This window comes from Stomoxys calcitrans, chromosome 5 (assembly GCF_963082655.1).
Source record: "Stomoxys calcitrans chromosome 5, idStoCalc2.1, whole genome shotgun sequence".
NCBI classification, from domain to species: Eukaryota; Metazoa; Arthropoda; class Insecta; order Diptera; family Muscidae; genus Stomoxys; species Stomoxys calcitrans.
This window is the reverse complement of record NC_081556.1, coordinates 26355360-26373662: the sequence shown is the minus strand read 5'-3', so window position 1 is coordinate 26373662 and position 18303 is coordinate 26355360. Positions and strand designations below refer to the sequence as shown.

At 38.5% G+C, this 18303-nt stretch overlaps 1 protein-coding gene across 1 annotated transcript; it reads left to right on the top strand.

The window, feature by feature from the left end:
- The first annotated feature begins 2687 nt into the window (after positions 1-2687).
- LOC106088815 (uncharacterized) lies at positions 2688-11744 on the top strand. The gene is made up of 5 exons (XM_013254507.2): positions 2688-2812; positions 2868-3217; positions 3841-4010; positions 11316-11329; positions 11389-11744. Exons 1-5 carry the CDS (start codon positions 2756-2758, stop codon positions 11737-11739), a joined length of 942 nt encoding a protein of 313 aa, XP_013109961.2. The 5' UTR covers positions 2688-2755; the 3' UTR covers positions 11740-11744.
- Positions 11745-18303: the final 6559 nt, after the last annotated feature.

Genomic DNA, 18303 nt, shown 5'->3' with positions numbered 1-18303 from the left:
TTTCTATACTTTCCTAGCTTTGGTCCCCCGTCGGGGTTCTAATGAGACAGGTGCCACTATATGTTATTTGTATCTCCTGCTGAAAATAACCACATCCCTTTTAGACGGATTTACGCTTAGACCACTTTCGGTACCCCACTCCAATGTCGCGCGTAGCGTTTCCTGAAGTATAACTCTAAGATTGCCGAAAAAATTCCCCTTACCGCAGTAGCCATGTCATCAGCATACTTATTCTTCCAGAGACAAAAATATTTTGTCAATGGCTCAATTCCAAAGAAGAGAAGGCACTACATCGCCTTTAGAAGTTCCTATGCTGACCCATCGTTTTAGATCTACAGATGCCAAGATTGCCATAATACATCTTTTAGTCAATAAGCTTTAAATAAACTTTCTTAGGGTGACATTGATACCTAGAAACTCTAGCTCTTTCATGATTGACTTCGATTTTACATTATTGGAAGCACCTTCAATGACTCGAAACGCTACTAATGTATATTTCTTCTTATTGACATTTGTCTTAAATCTTTGGATGTCAAAGTGGGTGGGAAAAATATTAGCCAGAAGTCCATTCCACATACGAACGGTTCGGGCGAAATAATAATTCTCTTTATAATGCATTGTGCGGTCCGCTGGCCAATAATTTACAAACGGGTGTGAGTTCCTGGAATGTCTAGTATCCCTGACATACATCCTTACATCAGGAATAAGAAGACGAATGTCAGACGAACACATACCATGAAAGTTCCGATAGAACATCGCCAAACAACCCACATTGCGACGATGATGAAGAGAGGCAATAGAGTTGGATATCCCACTGTCCCCAATCAACGCCATCGCTCTCCTCTGTACACGGTTCAGTAGCACCAGGGATGATTTTGAAGCTCCAGCCCATACATGTGAATTGTACTCCATTTTCGGTCTTATGAAAGTGGTGTAGATGTTAAGAAGATCAGATCTTACATCGTTTAATGAAGTCTAAACACTTGAATGCTTTTTTCGACACTTCAAATACATGTTTAGCCCAACGAACATCACTTTGTATTTTCATGCCCAGAACATCAAGAGCTTCTGATTGCTCAACATCTACACCTTTGATTGACTAAGATGGTCGTAATGGATCAGCGAATCGTTTGTGTGACAACAAGCTGCACTGAGTCTTCCGTGCACTAAAATCTACTCGATTCATTTGACCCCACTCAGAAATGGACTGCAAATCCTGATAGAGTGTATCGTCCATAACCCGCCTCTTGTTCTCAATCTCTCGAAGACTCGACCTATGGTCGAATGAGACAGAGATTACTGTCATCCTCAAATGAGTAGATCGGATTCGATGATGAAAATATGAAAAAGAGAAGGAGAAAGAACAGAGCCCATGGGTACACCTGCGGTCAATTTGTGCTCATTAGATGAAAATCCATCTATAACGACTTGAATAGTGCGATCTCAGAGAAAGCTAGAAATAAATCGAACGAATCCATTACTGACACCAAATGCGACAAACTTTGATAACAGTGCACCGTGCCAGACCCTATCAAATGCCTTGGAGATATTCAGAGCCACAACCTTACTCTCACCAAACTGGTGGATTGAGCGACTTCAACGTTCCGACAGAAGTGTCTTGAGGTCGCCCGTAGAGCGATTTCTGCAGAACCCATACTATTGGTCGCTAAGTAGGCCATTAGACTCTACTTGATTGATACGTTTCGTACTACTGCCGCCATCTATGTGTCAGGTCGGCTATTTTTGGGATCGCCCTAGTATTTATTATGGCTGAGTAGTTTGAGTGCTAGTAAAATATAAATAATTCATAAAGTATTACAGAATATCCATTTTAATGAGCAACAAACTTTGTTCTGTTAGAAACTTAATTGGAAATATACCTGAATGAATGTGTTTCGTGCTCATTTTTTAATCAAAACAACTGCAAACCATATTTATCATAAACAAGTGAATATCGAAAAAGTGTGGCTTGGCCGAATTTTAGGTACCAACAACCAATCAGTCAACTCAAATCAGCTGAAGTTTTGAGTGATTTATTATCATTAAATTAAAACGGGGAATGATTTTAAATCGGGAAAGTCTATGTCTATGTAACTGATTTATCCAGGTTGGAAGTTCAGCTGAATCATCTAAATATGAAGTCTTATAATATGAAGGTTTTGTCTATTTATGGTCCAAATATTAGCCCAATAGATAGAAACTAAGATTTATGAAAGTTTTGTCAGAGATTACCTACTTAAATTGGTTGTTGTTCTGCATACGCTCTTATGATTTCAGCCGAAGAACGTATATGACTTTATCGACTTGGAATACGGTTATTGTTCGAGATGGAAGCAAACGTAATGACTAGATTAGTATATTCCAATGGTGGTGTATACTGTATACTATATGAATTATTAATTAAAGTTTGTGCCTACAAAGTTGTCCGAATTAAGTATGGTATATACCTATTGTAAACAATACTTTTTCAGTTCGTCATGGAAGATAATAAAGCTAGCAAAGATTTTTAATTGGAATAAACCAATTGTAACCGTGATAACAAGTTCTATTGATCTTTCCAGTGGGAGAAACTATTAAGAATTAGTTAGTGAGTCCAAGCATCAATAGCTTGCATAGACTCAATGCTCATTAATGGGAAAAATCGCAACGTTCTGTTTGCGGAAGGTATAAAAACCCTCAGTTGAATGCAAGAAATATCAATGCCATTTTAAACTTTAAAGATAGCTGTTGCAATCACTCAGTACCATTAAACACAATGAAAACCTTCGTTATTTTGTTAGTTGTTTGTTCGATGGCTTCCATTTTTGGTTCTGTAAGTTTTTGTGGTAGAATTTTTTGTTTTAAATTAATTTTAGCTTTTTTCATAGCCTATTGAATTAAACGAAGAACAAAAGGTCAAAGCTAAACAACATCTTGAAATATGTTCCCAAGAAGAAAAGGTATCCGAGGAGGATGTCAAGAAATTTAGCAACAAGGACTTCACAAATCCCAGCAAGGAATTCAAATGTTTAACCACTTGCTTCTTTGAGAAAGCTGGCACTTTAAAGGCTAGTGAAGTTCAACAGGATGTGGTCCTCGCAAAATTGGGAGTTCTCATTGGCGAAGATAAAGCCAAAGAGATTTTGGAGAAATGCAAAGGTATAAAAGGTGATGATCGTTGCGAGACAGGTTTCAAAATTTTCCAATGTTTCCAAGATGCTCAAGAAAAGCAACATTAGAATGATATAAAAAGAAAGAAAAATAAAAGAGTAAATTGCAAATAAAAACCGCAGCAACAGGTTGAACAAATTATGACGAACAATGAAACATGTAAGTGGTATAGATGATGTTTGTTGTCCAACACTACATTGAATGTTAGTGCAAAGGAATTCAGTAAAAAACAATTTAAAATATTAATATAGCAGTAACTGAAACAATTTCCAAAATATTGCAAGGATCCCTACGGCCATTTTACTAAATAAAATACCTATTGCATTTTCATCAACAAAAGAAGTCAAATTTATCAAACTTCGTCGCCAAATTAAGGCAAATTTAGCGCCATAAAATAGATTGGCGAAATCTGGCCAGGCGCAGCTCTAGATTTAGTCAAGATGGAAAAAAATTCCCTCTAGACCAATGGCGAAATCTTGGATAGCAAGGATTCCCTCAGATTCAAAATCCATATTTGGGAGACTAAGGGACTGTAATCCCAATCTTTCAACCACTGACTGGTAGATTGGATGACGCTGATGGCGACTGGAGACATGCAGTATAAAACTCCGGTTGTCTCCCAGACCACAACAAGGCTGAAGGAGTTGTATCCCACGGATTCAACAAGTTGAAACTGCTGGTTTATTGAAGCGGTGGGGTTGAGGAATCAGGAGACGACTATACAGATGTTGCTGAGCACTTATCTGAGCTATCGACCACATCTCTAAAGTCTGGCGGTTTGCAGGAGACTGTAAAACCCTATGCCACGATCGAAACAAGAAAGGAAGGCATCGAAATAGGACCGGATACGCCCTGTGTGGGTGGGTTATCCGATTGGTTTGGGCTCAAGGTGTGCTTCAGCGGGAAGGATAAAACTCAAAAGGTACTTCGACAGCAGTAGCTTGTGAAGCATCTAGGGAGAAATGGTCCACACAGCAAGTGCCCAGTGTCTCGCGAAAGACTAGTTCCCATGTCTTCTTAACTGCACCTGGACTCGTAAGGAAGTTCATCATGACAAGTTTGAACGAGTCTTGTGAGCATGGACTTCTGGCAGACTCAGAAGACGCGACTAATGCAAAAGTGGTGAAAATTCTGAATCCTGACTATGGTCTGGTTTCTGCAGATAAATCTTCACCATTGTAAAGCCGCTCGGTAGTACTTAAGGTCCTTCTGATGGCAGAGGGATTTGAATTGATTCTTATCCAGTACCCATGGGTGTGTGGACGATTGGTTAGTGAACTAAGAACTCCTTTTTAGGAGTTCTTAGTTACTGACTGGCTTCCCTATATATGGCACACGATTCAGAGAAGCCGCCTTCAAGCCTTAAGTATCGGGTTAAAGCCGCTTTTGGAGGAAAAAAGCCTCATTGTAGAAAGTAATGCTAATGCACATCATCTGATATGGAGAAGTTAGGATGTCAAAGAAAGAGGTGAGCTGCTTATTGAAAGAAATAGACCGCGCAAGAATATGCGACTGGGAAGTGTGGGATGACCACAGCTTCTCTGATCATCGTTATATTAATTTTAGCCTTGGAGAAAATACTGCAGAAGTGGTCCCTCGGCTAAACAGAAGAAAAACGGATAGATGCATTTCAATGCAATTCTGCAACTGCGGGGAGGCCTCTAGGCTAAGGAAGATCATATCCTCGAGACCTATTACGGTGGGATATATTAAAAAGTCAGACAACTTTTGACATTGTCTAGTGCGTTGATACACATTTCCCTGGAAACTTTCCAATGAACAACTTGGCTCTAGAAGATATTGTCGTTGGTATGCATTCGTCGGAGATTATTGAGGAAATTGTGTCGCAGCCGAAAATCTTTTTGGCAACAATAAGTTTCAACTCCTTTAAGTCGCAAGGCCCTGATGATTCATCACCGGTTGAAATACAAGCTGTGTTTGATAGACTGGTTCCTTAGAGAGATATACTCTGCTTGAATCCGGATGTCGTATATACCTGTGGGATGGAGGGACTCAAAGGTAACTTTCATTCCAAAAGCAGTAAAGCCTTACCACATGTAGGTGAACGATTTTAGTCCTATTAGTTGGTCATTCTTTGTGCTGAAGACTCTACAGAGGTTGATAGAAACATATTTAGGACAGAGACACCTGTTTCGGCAACAGCATTCATATAGTTAGGGTAAGTCCACTGAACAGACCTTCACGAACTAATCGTCCACATAGAGGGTTCTCTCACTGTCAAGGAATATTCAATGATTCAAAATTATAGGGCCTAATCATTGCTTGAAGAGATCTACCGCTATGCTATCGTTGGCTGAAACAGACGTCTCAGTCATTGTGTCCGTCATGGCAGGGCACTGTCTGATCAAAAACATGCTGACACATTGAAGGTTGCAAGTAATAACTTCTGCAGAAACTGTGAGGACGTCGAGGAAGCAGAGACTCAGGAATATCTACTGCGTGTGTCCTGCCCTGGGCTTTTTAAAGCGATATGGATGCTTCAACGGTAGGAACTAGAAGGCATCTTCTTTCTCCCGTTTCTGTGGTATAACAATGGACGAAAATGTCTAAGAGAGTCAGATGAAAGACTGCCACTTAAACCTAATCAATCCTTAGGGGAAAGTTCTCCTAGGAAGTGCTTGGAGACATCGATCTTCGACCTTCGGCCACCCAATCTTTTCAACTTTTGGCTTCTGTCTTCTTCCTCAAATTAAACATTTCGGAAATGGCGGAAAAGTTCTTCTTGTCCTTTACACTTGTATGAGTTGAAGAGGGTGCCATGCCCTAGTTGTAAGTTGCAGTTTTTGAACCTATAATGCTACATCGTGTTGTGGTCTAATGAACAGCCCTAATCTCCTAGAATGCATGATCTGATATTCATAATTTGTTGATGGTTGTGTGTTAAATGCGTAAGAATTAGTGACTCATCATAATACCTAAGTCTAATTTCTAAAAATGTTTGTCACAGACAAAATTATTACTCTTTTCACTAGTTAATGATAAAGAGCTGACTACACGTGTTTAATTATTCTGGAAAAAATAATCAAAAATTGTATCATAAGGCCAGAATATAATATTTACAAACGTACTCAACATGTTTAAATAAAATTTTGTTTACTACCAAACAAACTGAAGTAAACTAAAAAAAAATTAATGACAATATTTATGGACAATTAAAAAACATGTTCGAATTAAGCCAACTATAACAATACTTTAAATAATGATGAATCATACACAATTCAAACATTCAATGCCAAGAACATTGTTGACCATGGTTAAGGTTAATACTGTTGTACCAGTAGTCGGAAAAAATACTTAGCTGCCTTTTACACCTTAATCTTATATTCCCATTGGGATGTTTTACAATTGCATTTGATAGCTAGTAAAACCTCAAATGATGAGTTGTATGAATCTGTAATAGTTACACGATGGTGGGCTATTTTAAGTTTGTTTGAAGTGCGTAAGAGAGCGCATGTATACAGTAGTAAATTTTTGTTATAGGCATACTCAGATGTTTTTGCATAGTCATAGCTTTGTGCTTCTAAGTATCATTACAGATGAAATAGAGATTGAAATTTTGGAAAATTTTCAACTTTGGGATATTTAAGAATTGCTATGCTATTGGAAATATATCAGTTTATGGACCGTATTAGACCATAATTGGTTTGAATGTTGAAGACCATTATAGAAATCATTGCGCCCTATTAGGGCTTTAAAGTGAAATCGGAAGATCGGTTTATATGGGAGCTATGTCGAGAACTATTTAGACATTATTTAGCAGATATGTGTAAGGTAATAAAATAGTCATTGTACGAAATTTCAGCTAAATCGGATAATAATTACGCCCCCTAGAGGCTGATGAAGTTAAATCGGGAGATCTGTTTATTTGGGAGCTACAACATGGACCTATTTAGACCATACTTAGCATGGTTGTTGAAAGTCGAAACATAACACTTCATGCAAAATGTCAAGCAAATCGAATGAGAATTAGCCCTTCTAGGAGGTTAAAAAGTCAAGATCCAATATCGGTATATAAGGCAGCTATATCAAAACATGGATCGATACAGCCCATTTACAATCCCAAGCGAGCTACAATTATAGGAAGTACTCATGCAAAATTTCACACGCTCAGCTATATTCTTTCGAAAGTAAGCGTGCTTTCGACAAACGGACTTAGATTGTCAAGACGATCAAGAATATATGTTTAAACTTTGTCGGGTCTCAGATCAATATTTCGTTATGCAACAAACAGAATAACGAGTACATATACCCCCATCCTATTCTGAAGGGTATCAAAACGTATTGATTTCGGAAGTACCTAAATTTGGATACCCGCTACAGAGAATAAATTGATCGAATTTTGGTTACTAGTTACTGTAAACAACACAAATAGCGCTCGTATGTCAAAACGTTTTGAGCATCAATAACCTCAAAAATGTCAAGCTTTACTATAGAGCTGTCAGTTGGCAGATTGCAACACAAGGGTTGTTCAATCCCGAAATATCGAAGACAACCTTTTTGAAAGTCGAAGCAAAACACCACATGCAAATTTTCAGCTAAAATCAGAAATTGGGCAAAATTTCAGGGAAGCGCTGTAGAGGCTCAAGAAGTTTAATTGGGAGATCGGGTTATTTGAGAGGTGTAGCATTTAAAATTATTTCCGTATTTTAGTCTTCAATCTGTTCTTTTCAAAATTTTGTATAAATATCCAAAAAATTTATTTGTTTCCTCCTTAACATCGGAAAAACAAAATCCTTAGCTACAAAAAAAAAAAAAAAAAAATCTTCTATCAAAAAAAAAAAAAAAAAAAAAAAATTAACAAGTAGCGACGTAAATGTATTTAGCACGACCTCACAATATTTGCACACTGGAAGTTTCTATTGACAACGAATGGGCATTAAACTATGTGCGAATCGGCACACTGATCCAATCAGGGTCCAATCGGGTGGACCTGGTCCTAAGAAAATGGATAAACCATATGCTACAGAACAGGGAGCCTATGGGTGACAACCATAAATGACCTATTACGGATGCTAACTGAGGGATTTGAACCCGTCTGCTATGCAGACGTTGTTATAATATTTCTAAGGGGAAAGGATACGAACGAGCTATGCAGACGGGCCGAAGGGGTCTTGCAGACTGCATATGACTGGGCTAGACCCAGAGGTATCAATGTTAACCCAGAGAAGACTGAAATATGCCTGTGCACAAGGAAGACGAAGGTGGGCCCGAACCACGTTTCCTCAATAGAACAATTTCGACATCTGACAAGGGTATATATTAAGGAGTAATCTCGAACAGGAAACTGAACTGGATGGTCACATTCAGGAACATATCGAGATGGCTTACAGATGTTGGATACTATTTAGACGGGCCGTAGGCTCGAAATGGAGCCTTAATCCGAGGATAGTCCATTGGCTCTACAGGAGCGTGATTAGACCAATACAAACTTATGCCTCTGTAGTGAACAGCGATGGAGAAAAAGTATAAAGTAAGGATAATAATACAGGTTCAGAGAACATGTTGTTTTGGTATAGGCGGATCGATGAGGACCACGCCCAGTAGGGCTCTATTCTAGATACCAAATCGAGAGATCGGTTTATATGGGAGCTATATCAAGTTAAAGACCGATTTGGAAGTCATAGCAGAACACCACATGCAATATTTCAGCCAAATCGGATAAAAAATTGCGGCTTATAGGGCCTCAAGAAGTCAAATAGGGCGATTGGTTTATATTGCAGCTATATCCAAATCTGAATCGATATGGCCCATTTGCAATCCCCAATGTCCTACATCACTTTTAACAACTTAGCAGAGTTGTAAAAAATCATAACGGAACACTATTTGCAAAATTTCAGCCAAATCGGATGAAAATTGAGGCTTCCAGGGGCTCAAGAAGTCAAATCGGGAGATGGGTTTATATGGGAGCTATATGAGGTTATTGGCCGATTTCAACTGTACTTGGCACAGTTGATGTAAATCACAGCAGAAGCGGCCAAATCGGACAATAATTGCGTCTTCCAGGGGCTCAAGAAGATAAATCGAGAGATCGATTTATGTGGGATCTATATCCAAATCTGAACCGATCCCTAATGTTCTATATTAAATGGCTTGCTTTACGCATTCGACTGCTATCGTGATTTCAACAGACGGACGGACATGGATTGACTCAGTAGGTCGAGACAATCAAGAATATACAATATATACATTATAGGATCCTAGATTAATATTTCGAGGTATTACAAACGGAATGACTAGGTAAGTATCCCCCCATCCTATGGTGGTGGGTATAAAAATGTGCTAAGTTCGTTCGGGCTGAATCTTGGGTATCCACCACCGCTTAAAATTTGCATTTATTAGCTCATTTCGTATATGAATTATTTTATAACAATCAAATCGGGAATTGGTTGCAGCTGATATGTTCTTAAGTAGTCATATTGGGGAATCTGTATTTAAGGAGTCTATGTTATGACTTCCAGCCTCTGTGCAAAGTCTGATCTGAATCGGTCTAAATACTTATACAGGCTCCTTAAATACAGATTCCCCAATATAACTACTTAAGAACATATCAGCTGCAACCAATTCCCGATTTGATTGTTATAAACTTCAGCCAATTCAGGTGAAAATTGGGGCTGCTAGGAACTCAAGATTTCAACTACGGGTATCGGTCTATATAGGTGCAAAATCACCGTATTGTCGAATCTTTACAATTGTCGAGGCAACTCACCGTTCGAATTGTCAGCAAAGTCGAATAATAGTTATGGCTTTAATGGGCCTAAGGTCCTAAATAAGTATATCTGTGTTCGATAGTTCGATATAGCCCATCTTCGAACTTAATCTGCCTATGTACAAGAAAAAAATCTGTGGAAAGTTTCAGCTCAATGTTTGTATTTTTAAAGAACGTAGCGTATTTTCAACAAACGGACGGACGTGTATAGATTGTCTTAAATTTTAAACGACGGCCAACAATTTGAATATAACCCGTCCTTCGGCGTTGGTTATTATAACTTAATCTTAGTTTTTACCGAAAAAAATATTGTTTTTGTACTTTATAACCATTAAGGGCATAATATTAAATTTTAATGCTCATGGCATAAAATCGTATGTATCTGAAGAGGCATACCACTTACCTAACTCCAAGAAGATTTTTTAAGGCAATTCTATTTTTAGTTACTTTTCTAACATTTTGGCGTTAAACCTCAATTAATTATGGAAAATTCCCCTATTTGCAATAAAAAGGCAAAACAAAATATTTCCTTGAATTGCAAAGTCAATACGTACAATATTCAGTTATTACACTATACTACAGTGAAATACGCGATTTAGATAATTAGTTTAGAAATAATTACGGAGTTTGGATCCTCTTTTTGTATACCAACCATCACATTGGGTTACTTGAATTCACCCAAAGCACTTTCGGCCAGGATGACAAATGTCGTGGAGCCCAAATGGAAGAATGTTCAATATGAACGCCTCCTTCAATATCCAATAAGTCTTAATGTACACATTATATATTCAACTGTCTCTGAACTCTTGGCAACATTCCAATTTAAGACCCGCCTAATCCAGAAGCCTATTAATATCCACAAGATTACAAAATTATATGAATACATTCCAGATTTTTTGTTATTGTATGCTTATTTAAAATGTGTTGCATGGTGTTCTAAAATCAATTGCCATACCAGACTCTATTTGTTGGAACATTCATTTAAACAATACATATCTTTTTTTTATAACAAATGCTTGCTAGATAAACAAATAAATATCACCTCGATAAATAACACGTTTTAATGCACTACAGTAAAGGCCATATTTTTCGAACTCCTTATAACTGAGGAAATGAAATTAAATCAGCAGTACAACACTTCCAGAATGCCCTGAATTTAAGAGCCTACATCAATTAATCACAATTGAGATGAAATAAACAGATTAATTGACAACAACTGAAATTGCTATGAGCACACTCTTTAGGTAACACATATTCAATGTCAATGTCTCCACTGTAAATGAGACATTTCTTGAGTATAAAAAGACGCTGTTAGCTTAAACTAACTAGACAGTATACATTTTACGTTTAGATCACATAAAGCAAAAGGTTTTAAGAAGCTCCTAAACGAAAATGAAGTTTGTCATTGCTTTAGTTGCTATATTTGTCTTTACCGCAGTCAATGGAGAGGATGTAAGTTGAAAAACTTTAAAATTTTACAATTCTACCAATTAAAAGATATACAATTGTAGCGTCTCAACTTAACTGAAGATCAAAAATTGCGCGCCCTTCAGTATTCCGCCATCTGTTTGGAACAAGAAAAAAGCACCACACAAGCAGCTGTGGCTCTAATGAAGGGTCAATTCAATGGACTCGATAAGAATGCCAAATGTTTTGTCAATTGTTTCCTGGAAAAGGCAGGTTTTATTAAAGATGGGGCTGTCCAGTCTTCGGTGCTAACGGCCAAATTGGGTCCCAATGTCGGTGAGGATAAACTGAAAGGCATTATGTCAAAGTGCAATAATCTTAAGGGTAATGATAATTGTGAGACTGCATTTATTTTGTATGAGTGTTACTATAAAGAACATGCTGCTGTGTTGTAAGATAGAAATAATAATAGTGTTTAAAAATCACATAAAAATATATAAAAAGTTAACAAGTACAAAGACATTGAGTTCGGCCGGGCCGAAGTTTGGATACCCACCACTTTTATATATGGGAGCTATATTCAAATATAAACGTCAAATATAGACGTTTCCTTCCAGTTCCTACCGTTGAACCATCCAGATCGCTTTAAAAAGCCCAACAAGTTGCGAATGTTCACATCCGCTAAATCAGACAGGTTCTCAAAGCAATGACAACCAATGGTGGATCTCCTTCTGACTGCTAGTGCTGGACACACACACAGAAGGTATTCTATAGTCTCTCCTTCATCGATGTCCACACAGCTTCTGCAAAACTCGTTGCTGGCAACCTTCAGTCTGTCAGCATATTTTCCGATTAGACAGTGACCTGTCATAACGAACACTATGACTGAGACGTCTATTCTAGCCAATGACAGCAAAGCGGAGGACTTCTTCAACTCTACAATAGATTAGGTCACATAGTTTTGGAATTCTCATAGCCCCCTCTTTGTGACCATCTATCATTCGTTGTCCTTCGGGCCTAGCCCTGAAAACTTCGCCTACATGTCGTTAGCGGCATACCCACAGATTATAGTTTCCCTGGAATGTGTAAGGTAGTTGCTAGTCTCGTAAGCTCGTCCGCTTTACAATCACTAGGGATATCTCTGTGGCCCAGTACCCAGAATAGGTGAATTTTGAACTGTTCAGCCATCTTGTTGGGAGATCTGCGACAGTCGAGGGCGGTTTATGTGTTCAGAAATACGTTCTCAAGGGATTTAATGGTTTTCTAGCTGTCTGAGAAGATATTTTGCCAATCGTCGTAATGACATTATATCTTAGCCATTCCACCACTTTCTTAATTGCAAGAATCTCTGCTTGATACAAACTGTAGTGGTCGGGAAACCTCTTCTATATGGCCAGTTCTAGATCTTTAGTGTACACCCCAAAGCCCACTTGGTGGTTTAGTTTGGAATTATCCGTATAGAAGTCTATGTAACTTCTGTTACCAGGTTCCAATCGATTCTATCAGGAATTGTGGTACAGTACTTTTTATCAAACAGCGGCTCATGCAGGGTGTAATCCACACTGTCTGGAACATCGGATATTGTATCAAGGATAACATAGTGTCCGTAGCCACCAAATGACCAATGAGAAGGCTCACTTAAACTCACGACAGTGCTCGCTGTAATTTAGGTAGCCACAATGTCCAGAGGCATTAAATGTATCATTAAATTCAAGTGGATCAGATGGTGTCGTCCTAAATGCGGCTGTGATGTACAAATAAGACTTTGACTTTGGATCCGGTTGACAATTGAACAGTAGGTGGACTTTTGAAGCGCCGTCCACCAGACCACAACACTATATAGAATTATAGGTCTGACAACTGCGGTATATATCCCAAGAGTGACGCGGAATCTAAGCCCTCAACTTTTGCCAATGACTCTTGCAGGTGTATAGGGCAAGAGTTGCCTTTTTTACCCTTTCCAAAGTGTTGGATTTGATGTTTAAAACCTATGCCAAGAATACAGGTACCTGCTGCTGAGGAGAACTACTTCTATAAAGCACGGATTTTTACCTAGACCACTTTCGGTAGCCCACTTAGCTGTTGAACGTAGAGCTTCCTAAGGTATATCTCTTAGAGTGCTGAGAAACTTTCCCCTAACCACAATTGCCACGACAATAATATATAGTTAATGTCAATATTCCAAAGTAGAAGAGAGAGTACACCTCCTTAAGGAGTTGCTCTGCTGACCCATCTTTTTAGATGCACAGATCTCAAGCATGCCATAATGTAAGTAAGTTATTAAAAATCTTTCTTACGGTAGAGTTGATGCCTAGAAACTCCAACTCCTCCACGATTGAAGTCGGTTTTACATTCAATGTTAAGAAATGCCACAATTGTATATCCCTTAACAGCGAGAGAACCGTTTATACAGCCGACTAGGTCGTGAAGGGCTGTTTCAGTATATTTGCCTTTACTATATGCATGCTGCTGCTGCGACAGACGATCTTAGTCCTATGGTATGTTTCTATCAACCTCTCTAAAGTCTTCAGCATAATGTACGACAAACTAATAGAATGAAAATCTTTCGCCTTCGTGCGGTAAGTTTTCCAGCTTACGGAATAAAATTGAGCTTCGTGTCCCTCCATCCCACAGGTATATATTACATGCTGATACAAGTAGAGTATTTTTCCCTAAGCCAGGGAACCAGTCTATCAGACACTGCTTGTAATTCAATCGGTGATACATCATCAGGGCCTGGCGACTTAAGAGTCGAAACTTCTTATCACCCAAAGGATTTTCGGCTCAAACACAATTTCCCTAATAACCTCCGACAAGTGAATACCAGTGACTACCTCTTCTGGCTCCTCCTCCTCTTCGGCAAGCTGGTAGTTCTAGTGTTTTCTCACTAGACATTGTCCATACATTCTCGGATATACTCCACAGCAATAGGTCACGAGGACTTAAACTTCCTTAGCCTAAAGGCTTCAGATGTATCCTCCACTGAGCTGCAGAATTCCACCTAGCAATTGCGTCCTTATATTTTCTAAGCTCAGCCTTATAGATGTCCCAATCGTGTGGTGGTCTTGTGGCTATCGCCATGTTGAAGAATTTTCTGCAGTCCTTCCTTAGACCAACCAGCTGATGGCGGTCGCTGTTTGCAACTTGGCTTGTCACAAGGTCATGCTGACACAAGCGAGTCATTCAGGGCCTTCGTGATCCACTTGACCATTACGTTTATATCCTCCGTAGTTGCCACTTCCTTTTTGTGTCCAGATGGGATAGACGTGCAGAATGTGTGCCGAAATTTATCTCAATCCGCCTTTCTTCTATTTAGCCGAGGTACCACTTCTGCAGCATTTTCTTCAAGGCTAGAACTAATATATCGATAATCAGAGAAGCTGTGATTATCCAACTTCTTCCAGTCGCATATTCTTGCCCTTATATCTTCCTAAACAAAGGTAATATATGGTATCTCCTGCCTGTTCCTGGTAATAAAGGTCGGTTTATCCCCTTTATTACAAATCGCCAGATTGTAACTTATAATATATTCAAGAAGTAGTTCACCCTTTCGTTGACATCCGAACTTCCCCATATTTAGTGATGTGCATTAGCATCACTTCCTATAATGAGGCATAATAAATACTTCTTTTATGGGCTTAAAATATTAAATTTGGAGATCACTATATAAGGCAACTGCATCCATCCATCCACTAAAATGTTACCCCACCGGAGATCCTTGAATTGGGTTGCCCAAAAAGTAATTGCGGATTTTTTAAAAGAATGTAAATGCATTTTTAATAGAACTTAGAATGAAATTCAATCAAATATACTTTTTTTACACTTTTTTTTTTCTAAAGTAAGCTAAAAGTAACAGCTGATAACTGACAGAAGAAAGAATGCAATTGCAGAGTCACAAGCTGTGAAAAATACGCAATCCGCGACTATATGAAAAATCCGCAATTACTTTTTGGGCAACCAATAATTAAGGAAGTGGTGGAATGGCTTAGATATAATGCCATTACGACGATTGGCATAAATATCTTCTCAGCAGCCAGGCAGCCATTAAATCTCTGGAGAACGTATTTGTGAACACAAAAACCGCCTGCTGAACAGTTCAAAATTCACCTGTTCTAGGTGCCGGGCCACAGAGATATCCCAGGGAATTGTAAAGGCGACGAGCTTGCGAGACTAGGAACTCTCCTTCACATTCCAGACATACTGTAATCTGTGGGTATGCCACTAGCGACATGTAAGCTAAGTTTTCAGGAGCAGGCCAAAGGACAACGAATAATAGATGGTCACAAAGAGGGGGCTGTGAGCATTCCAAAACTATGTGGTCTAATCTAGACTCGAAAAGGTCTACCGCTTTGCTATCATTGGCTAGAACAGATGTCTCAGTCATTGTGTCCGTCATGACAGATCACTATTTAATCGAAAAACATGCTGACAGACTGAAGGTTGCCAGCTATGACTTTTGCAGCAGCTGTTAGGACATCGAAGAAGAAGAGAGTATAGAACACCTTCTTTGTGTGTGTCTCGCACTAGCAGTCAGAAGGAGTTCCACTTTAGGTTCTCAGTTCTTTTAGAACTTGTTTGATTTAGCAGATGTGAACATTCGCAAGTTATTGGACTTTTTTGAATGATCTGGATGGTTCAACAGTTGGAACTAGAAGGCATTTTCCTTCTTTTGTTCCTGTGTAATCACAATGGACGAAAACGACTAAGTGAGTCTGATGGCATACTACCACTCACTCCTGGTAGTTCCTAGTATTGTAGATGCCATATCTATAATATAGGGCAACACCACTCGGTGTTGTTGTGGATCCTTTCCTGAGTCATCGCTCTTGCTGCATGACAGTAATATCTGACTTCTGCCAGTGCGTACACTGCACCTTCTCTATAAAAAGTGCTGACATTCCAGGTGCAAATACGCCAATCATGGTCCATAAAACGTTGGCGGGACCGGGGGATCCGATTTTTTCTTTTTCGTTTGTTAAAAGTAATCTCTTCAAGTTTTCCGGGTAATGTGCTACTAAACCGACGCCCCTATAGGTGAACTCGTGGCTCGTTGTAGCTCATTCTTTTAACGGATGTTAAAGGTAGCTAATCAGGTTACAACGCGGAGAGGTTTGTGTTCACATTTGAAATGAAGGAAGGCCAAGATAAGCCTGGATTTTGTCAAGTCAAAACCAATCAGAACCCTTGCTTGGTTTGCTACATCTCCAAGTCACACAATTTGGTATGGCAGCCGTTTAAAAACAAATCCTCAAAGAGATGTCGCTCTGTGGCTCGGACTTGGTTATAAAATGGAAGCTAATTATCATTGAGCTTAAACTTGAATCGTACAGAACTCATTGACATGTGAGAAGTTTGCCCCTATTCCTTAATGTAAGGTTCATGGGCAAATTTGACATACATGAGAGTCGAATACAAAAAAATATATGTATAAAGAAAGTGTCAACACATATATAAAATACATGTCGTCTAGTACCACCTTAAGTGTTAACAGCATTAGGTTCACCAATACAAATTTAGGCCAAACATTTTGCTCGTTTCAAATTGTTTTTTAATTTGTAATATAAACCATTAAAATAACTCGTGTTTTACTTATTTGGCTAATTAAATAAACATTAACCTAGATTAATCTAAACCAAATTTATTAAATGTAAGAAAATAATCGTTAAACTTTACTTACTTTCTTTTTTGTTGACAATTTTTTTTTAATATTCTTATTAAATCGGTCAAAGTTACTGAAGCATTACAAGTTCAATATTCCATTTAAAAAAATCAATAACAAATTGTTTTCGTTTTACTTTTATGAAAACGTTTAAAAAACAATTTTTTTAAATCACAAAAAAGAATAAAATGTATCAAAACAAAACAATCAGACCTTGAAAAATAATGTTTGTAGCTGAATGGAAATGAAAAAGAGAGCGGAATTTTCCTCTAAAAGAAGTTGATCGGAAAATATGGGGCGTAATTATTAGAAATTGCTTTGAACAATAACGAGGGTGATTCAAAAATTATTGCCGAACTAGCATAGATAACACAGATAATACTTGAAGGAAGTATCTTTTTGGCGAAACTACAAACGACAGTCTTCCGATTCCGTTTATTTTCCCGACCATTTTTTGTGTGCACTATAACCCTTAGGGGTTACTGGAGTTCAAATAAGCATACAAAATATTGTATATGCCGTATGAGAACTGGTAGAGATATCTCTTTGAAATTTGGAATGGTTAGAGCTCAGGTGATAGCGAGATCATATATAAAAATGAAATTCGAATCACAAATGCCTTCGTAAATTGCAGGTCTTGGTCAAAATTCTAAAAAAAACATTAAAAGACGAATATCCCCGAAACCAGGGGAGATATTGTAGATCTCAACCGAAAATATTTCGGAAATCGGACTACAAACGAAGACTTGGCAGCCCTAACAAAATTTCGAATTATCAAGGTGACCAACTTTAAGGGCCCACCAAAAAGGCGCCTGGGTAACCTATTGCCATGACATTTGGCACACGATCTCGCTAACATCTTTGCTTTAACTTATTAAAATTCTAAACAGATATTTCTACGGCATTTTTTTACTAATTTTTTTCGATATTTTCCCACTTTGCGTCGTCCTAACGACCATTTCGGTACTCCACATTGTTACATGTGCGTTCGTCACCCAAAGGCTTTGGGTTAACCAAGTTAATTGACGACACTTTCAAATCGGCTGCTCTTTCATTCTCCCTTTCTTTGCTTCGAGGGCGTTAGTCTCCTTCTTCCACTCCAATTCGTTTGTGACTTCATCGTCCTGTTTGTAATTGCCCTGATGGCCAGTTTACAGTCCGTAAAGTTGTACGCACACGACGCTCTCGTATTAACACCACACCTCCTCACGCAATCGTTTAGTTTGGAACCATCCGTATAGAAGTCTATGTAACTTCTTTTACCAGGGTAGTGGTATAGTACTTTTTATCAAAAAGCGGCACAGGTAGTGTTCCACACTGTTTGGAACACCGGATGTTATATCAAGGATAATACCGTGTC